Here is a 6,868-nt window from a genome sequence, read left to right as displayed (position 1 = left end):
CATTTCCTGTGTGTCCTGTCATCTTTTGGTATGTGGGTGTGGATTCACTATTCTTTCTTCAGAGGTTCCTCTCAACCCCTGTGGCATGGATGCTCACCGAGGCCAGTAAACCAAGAGGGCAGCGAAGCAGGGGGAAAAGAGAGTGAGGGGAGAAGACAGAGACTGGGAACTTGGAGTTGACTTCTTGATTTCATGGTAGCCACAGCTGTCTGCTGAGGTCTGTGTGGTTGCCATCCGCCACTCACCTGGCAAGTGACCTGGAAATTGGTCCCCAAGTAGGTACATAGTAAAAATACCTTCTCATCACTGGCCTCACACAGTGGCTGCTGCCTATAATCCCAGTGCTCTGGGAGGCAGAGGCAGGGCGGTCACTTGAGCTTAGGAGTTTGAGACCAGCCTGGGCCACACAGTGAAGCCGTGTCTCCAAAAAATTTAAAAATAAGCCAGGCATGTTGGTGCATGCCTATAGCTCCAGCTAGTCAGGAGGCTAAGGTGGGGGGGATTGCTTGAGCCCAGGAGTCTGAGGCTGCAGTGGAGCATGATCATACCACTACAGCCGGGATGACAGAGTGAGATCCTGTCTCGGGGGGGGGTGGGGAAGAGAATCTCCTCCTCACCTTGGGAAACTGGCCAGCACTATCCTAGAGCCTCAGTGTCTTGCAGCAGGTGCTTCTTTCTTGCTGAGGAAATGAAGGCCTATCATGGGACCAAGGGCTTGTGGCCAGTTGACCTGGGCTTCAGCCCAGCCCTGGTCCCAGCCTGGAAGCCTCAGTGTTAACCGTTATGTTCCAGATGGGGCAGTTCTAAGGCCATAGAGGTTCTTGGGAGGTACAGCACACCTGTCACACCTGCCTTTTGCTAAGGCATGGTTTTGGGGGCAGGAACATTTCCTTAGAAGTTTCTGGTGGCACAAACACCACCATGGACTTTTCTAGCTCTGTGTTCAACGTGCAGTCCACAGACTCCCTTGAGATGAGTGGTAGCCCGTCCTCAGTTTTGCAGAAAGGAAATTGGTATGGAGATGAGTACCAGGCCCAAGGAGTCCCCCTGCCTCACCCTGACTGCTAACACAAAAAACTACCCTCTAACAAAGAAAGGAGCACACGTCGCCACATTATCAAAAAGTTTCAAGATCTAAGGTCTTTTTTTCCTCTCCTAGCTTAAAAGACATACTTACTGGAAAACATGATTTTAATAGAAAACCCATCACCAGAAATGTATACCTTTAGGGCTATTGGAATCAAGAAGCAGTGTAGTCAAGGCTGAACCTTCAGATAAACTTCTGATGCAGCAAATGAACATGTGGTGGCCTGTAGATGCACCAGGGCAATCAGATGGATCTGGAGAAATGGAAGGCTGCAAGGCTTTGCCGGTCCTTCCCCTGGCGCATAATGTGTGCTTTCCTGTTACTGGGATTGGGGGGGGCCATCAGTGAGCCCTCTGGTATCATCTCATCCCTCAGAGTCCCCTCACCCTTCTGAATTCATCAGATCACTGGTAGCTCCATTCTCCTACTGGTATATTTTCCATCACTCCCTCTGTACAGTCTGCCCTCAAGTCAGCTGCTGCTTCCCTTCTTAGCCATTCCGTGATACGCTCCATTAACCTTTGAAGGATCGTGATTAGGAATTTAGGTTTTAGAATCAGAACGACCCATACTGAGTCTCAGCTTCCCTCAGCCTCTTGTTACTTCCGCTCTACAATCGGAATTCCCACACTAGCTCCCAGCCAGGGTGGCTGTAACAACTAAAGGAGATAATGAATACAAAACACTTAGCGGGCGCTGTCCTCAATACACTTGGGCTCTAATCATATTGCTCCACTGCTTCAGAGCCTTGCTGGCTCCCACACGCAGCAAGCGTGTAGCTGGGCGAAGTCTGGCTGCTGAGCCAGGTTCCCAATGGGAAATGATGGCTGCTGATATCCAAAGCACTTGGGGTCTGCTGTCTGCCCAAGTGACCAGCCTGGTGCCATGGAGCACACGTTTAGCTCCAGGCAAGGAGACCGCGTGCTGTTTCCCTGCTGTTATGTGCCACCAGCTCCTCACCCTTCCGAATGTGTGATCGCCACACCAGCAGCTGACAGACCAATGTGTCATTAGCCCCTCTCCAGAATCCCCCAATTATTCCGCTGCCTCATGCCTAGTGGGGAGAAGGCAGAGGAGGGGAGATTCCTTTTCCAGACATTTTAGCATTACCTAGTGGGTAAGCACTGCAGTCAGTCCCCAGGTATTGCTAAACACAGGGGTCGCCATGGAGACACTGGTCAGTGCCTGACAGTCCTGCTTCTCTTTCCTGGAGTGGCCACGACCTGCGGGACGGCGGGAGGTAAGGGTGGCAAAGGGGAGGACACCGGGGACTCTGCTTCCAGCTGGAAAGACCGGCCTCCGGCAGGTCTGAACTGAGAGAGAGCGCTGCTAGCCTCCCTGCCTCCAGACTCGTTGCTGGAGGCAGGGCTACCACAGGCCTGAGTTTGTGGCGGATCCCCCCTGTCCAGCTCCCTGAGGACACACACTGCACGAGAGCGGCCTCGTCTTTTCCGCCTTCGAGGTCTCAGCAGCTTTTGTCCCCAAGCCCAGAGGACAGGGGTAGCCTTGACTCAGGGGCCCTCTTCCGGGTTGGGGTCCGCGCGCGCCCCCCCTAGACCGCACCCCACAGGGGCTCCCGCCTGTCTCCCCGCCCCCGGCGTGGGCCCGCCCCCGCGCCTGTGTCACGGCGGGGCCGGGGGTGGAGAGCTGCCGGGCGGGACATCCGGCCCAGGTCCCTTGCCGCGCCCGCCTCGCCCACCGCCCGCTTCGGCGCCGCAGCCTGGGAGCCAGGCACCTCTGCACACACCGGGGCCGCCCCCTGCCCTCCCCTCCCCAACTCCCTCCCGGCTCAGACCCTCCTCCCGCCCCAGCCCGAGCCTGCCTCCTAGGCCGCCCTCAAATCGGCTGGGCCCGCGCAGGCCCCCACCCCGGGAGCACCATGTTCCCCCGCCCGCTGACCCCGCTGGCAGCCCCAAATGGCGCCGAGCCCCTGAGCCGGGCGCTGAGGCGGGCCCCTCTGGGCAGGGCCCGGGCCGGGCCTGGGGGGCCGCCCCTGCTGCTGCCGTCCATGCTGATGTTCGCAGTGATCGTGGCCTCCAGCGGGCTGCTGTTCGTGATCGAGCGGGGCATCCTGGCCGAGATGAAGCCCCTGCCCCTGCACCCCCCCGGCCGCGAGGGCGCAGCCTGGCGCGGGACAGCCCCCAAGCCTGGGGGCCTGTCCCTGAGTGCTGGGGACTCGGACCTGCAAGTGCGGCAGGACGTCCGGAACAGGACCCTGAGGACGGTTTGCAGACAGCCGGGCATGCCCCGGGACCCTTGGGACTTGCCGGTGGGGCAGCGGCGCACTCTGCTGCGCCACATCCTCGTGAGTGACCGCTACCGCTTCCTCTACTGCTACGTGCCCAAGGTGGCCTGCTCAAACTGGAAGCGGGTGCTGAAGGTGCTGGCAGGCGTCCTGGACAGCGTGGACGTCCGCCTCAAGATGGACCACCGCAGTGACCTGGTGTTCCTGGCAGACCTGAGGCCTGAGGAGATTCGCTACCGCCTGCAGCACTACTTCAAGTTCCTGTTTGTGCGGGACCCCTTGGAACGCCTCCTCTCTGCCTACCGCAACAAGTTTGGAGAGATCCGAGAGTACCAGCAGCGCTATGGGGCCGAGATCGTGAGGCGGTACAGGGCTGGAGCAGGGCCCAGCCCTGCAGGCGACGATGTTACATTCCCTGAGTTCCTGAGATACCTGGTGGACGAGGACCCTGAGCGCATGAATGAGCATTGGATGCCCGTGTACCACCTGTGCCAGCCTTGTGCTGTGCACTATGACTTTGTGGGATCCTATGAGAGGCTGGAGGCTGATGCTAACCAGGTGCTGGAGTGGGTGCGGGCACCACCCCACGTCCGGTTTCCAGCTCGCCAGGCCTGGTACCGGCCAGCCAGCCCTGAAAGCCTGCATTACCACTTGTGCAGTGTCCCCCGTGCCCTGCTGCAGGATGTGCTACCTAAGTATATCCTGGACTTCTCCCTTTTCGCCTACCCACTGCCTAATGTCACCAAGGAGGCGTGTCAGCAGTGACCATGGGTGTGGGGCCAGCAGCTGGTGGGGACTGGTTTCAACACCAGCTTTCTGTGCTTCTTCCTGTCATTCAGAGAAACCCTGGCTCTGGGGCTTGGGGCTTCTCAGGATGCCTGGATGGCAGAGACTGCCCTCAGAAGTTCCTTATCCAGGGTGGGTGCCCTCAGTGGCTCAGAGGACAGGGCTAGTCAGGAGGCCTGCTGCTCCTCACTGGGAGAATCTCTTGGGAGGTAGACACCAGTTTGCCAGTGAAGCAACATATCTGATCTAAAGACTGGCTCCAGACCCTGGGCTGCCAGGATTATGCAGCCCACTCACTCTACCTTAATTTAACCTGTGGCCAAACTCAGAGATGGTACCAGCCAGAAGCAAGCAGGACGGGAGCCAGGAACCCTGTGGCTCTGATCCCCCATTTATCCACCCCATGTGCCTCAGGACTGGAGTGAGCAATCCTACCTTATAAATGACTTTTGTGCCTTTCTGCTCCAGACTCAAAATTTCCTACACCTGCCAGTTCTTTCCATTTTTCCAAGGAAAGGAAAACGGAATCAGGGTCCTTGCCTGGTAGCTCCAGGACCCAGCTCTGCAGGCACCCAAAGACCCCCTGTGCCTAGCCTCTTCCTTGAGTTCTAGGAACGTCCTCCCTAATCCTTCCTTCCCCACAACACCTTTGAGGTTGTGACTGTGGCTGGTATATCTGGCTGCCATTTTTCTGATGCATTTATTTAAAATCTGTATGTTTTGTTAGAACCCTTGTAAGGGCTTTGTTTTCCTAATAGCTGACTTTTTAATAAAGCAGTTTTATATATAAGGTGAGCATTTCTGTGATTTCCCTCTGAGCTCCTGTGGGCCCAGCAGATCTCCTCAGTGCCTATCTCTCATGTCCGGGGCGGCAGCCTGTAGGTAGAGAAAGATGTAACTTGGTTGGGTTGGTCCAGTAGGCCGCTGCCATTCCGTGGAGACTTTGGGGGCTTTCTAATGGGCCACACCAGATCACAGACTCAGGTTCTGGGATGTCACCAAAGGGCAAGCCCAGTTAGGAATAGCCTCAGGTCCAGAGCATACGTACATGGATTATTCCCTAAAAAAGCAGGTGGACAGGAGAAACAGGATCCTCCTCCTCTTCTTACTCAGTGAGAGTTGAATGAGAAGTTCCCACAGAGCATTTTCTTTCTTTCTTTTTTTTTTTTTTCTTGAGACAGACACCGGGTCTGGAGTACAGTACCACCATTTTGGCTCACTGCAACCTCCACCTCCCGGGTTCAAGTGATTCTCGTGCCTCAGTCTTCCAAGTAACTGGGATTATAGGCAGCGCCACCACGCCCAGATAATTTTTTTTTTTTTTTTTTTTTTTTTTTGAGACGGAGTTTCGCTCTTGTTGCCCAGGCTGGAGTGCAATGGCATGATCTCGGCTCACCGCAACCTCCGCCTCCTGGGTTCAGGCAATTCTCCTGCCTCAGCCTCCTGAGTAGCTGGGATTACAGGCACACGCCACCATGCCCAGCTAATTTTTAGTATTTTTAGTAGAGACGGGGTTTCACCATGTTGACCAGGATGGTCTCGATCTCTTGACCTCGTGATCCACCCACCTCGGCCTCCCAAAGTGCTGGGATTACAGGCTTGAGCCACCGCGCCCGGCCACGCCCAGATAATTTTTATATTTTTAGTAGAGATGGGTTTTGCCCTGTTGGCCAGGCTAGTTTCAAACTTCTGACCTCAGGTAATCCACCCGCCTTGACCCCAAAGTGCTAGGATTACAGCACTTTGAGCCACTGTGCCTGGCCCCAGAGCATTTTCAAATGAAAAAGAAAATTTTTGGGTCAGCAAGGAGAGATTCTTTTCTGGCATTACAAGGAAGGAAGGCAAGGAGGTTGAGTGAGGGTGAGGCTCTTGTTAACTTAGGTCCAAAGAATGTTGTGGAAGGAATACAGTTGGAGCAGCAGAGGACAGGCCTCAGTGTGGCCCAATGCCCCATTGCTCTCCAGAGATCCCAGGCCCGCCAGCGGTTGCTGGGCCTATGGGAGAGATGCAAGGCCAGAGCCGGCCCTTCTCTGTTAGTCTGTTTCACATACCCGCGGTGGGAACTGCTGCACTTTAGGGACCTGAGGCTATGGTAAGAGGTGGGGCCCAAGGAAGGGAGGCAGGGAAGGCCACCTTGCAGGTGCTACCTGTCCCTAGCTTTGCTATTGGTTGGACTTTGGAGAGGAAAACTAACGCTATTTCCTAAATTTGGGGTAGGGGCTTCTATAGGCACTTGTAGCTCTCTACCATGACTCATCAGGCAATGCTGCTTCCAGGAGGCCTTACCTGACCAGATGTCTGGCTCAGATGTCCTTCCTCAGGGTCCCCTTGGCTCTGGGGACTTTACCTAGACCTACCAAGTCCCAGCCCTATCCCTCACCAGCTTACTATCTCTCAGAGCCTCTGTTTTCTCCAATGCGTTGTGGAAATAATAACACCTATCTCATGTAGATTGTGGGAGAGGGGGAATTAATTAAGACAAAATGAATAAAAGGGCCCATCCCTGCACCTGGCTCAATGGATGTTCTTTTGGATGCTGGTTGAACATGTGACCCCTCAGAGGCCGATGGGGACAAGGGAGAAGCCAGGACACTGTGTCCAGCCCAGCACTGGAGGTCCCTGCTGCCCCTGGGCAGGGCCCCTTTGACCTCTGGGTTTACTTCCTCTCCCAATGAGTCAGTCCTTCTCTGAGCGTCCAATCCCACGGGACGCCCCTACTACACCCTCTTTTTCTTCTTTGCCTGAGACCT

At 55.6% G+C, this 6,868-nt stretch overlaps 1 protein-coding gene across 1 annotated transcript; it reads left to right on the top strand.

Moving 5' to 3' along the window:
• The first annotated feature begins 2,727 nt into the window (after positions 1-2,727).
• On the top strand, positions 2,728-4,908 carry CHST14 (carbohydrate sulfotransferase 14). The gene has a single exon (XM_003935716.4). The coding sequence runs from the start codon at positions 2,967-2,969 to the stop codon at positions 4,095-4,097; it is 1,131 nt and encodes a 376-aa protein (XP_003935765.1). The 5' UTR covers positions 2,728-2,966; the 3' UTR covers positions 4,098-4,908.
• The last annotated feature ends 1,960 nt before the right edge of the window (positions 4,909-6,868 follow it).

This window comes from Saimiri boliviensis, chromosome 2 (assembly GCF_048565385.1).
Source record: "Saimiri boliviensis isolate mSaiBol1 chromosome 2, mSaiBol1.pri, whole genome shotgun sequence".
Lineage (NCBI taxonomy): Eukaryota > Metazoa > Chordata > Mammalia > Primates > Cebidae > Saimiri > Saimiri boliviensis.
The sequence above is the reverse complement of the archived record's forward strand: the minus strand, read 5'-3'. Positions and strand labels throughout refer to the sequence as shown.

Excerpts from the sequence above, each read along its gene's own strand:
- CHST14 (XM_003935716.4), top strand. The coding sequence starts at position 2,967 with ATGTTCCCCCGCCCGCTGACCCCGCTGGCAGCCCCAAATGGCGCCGAG.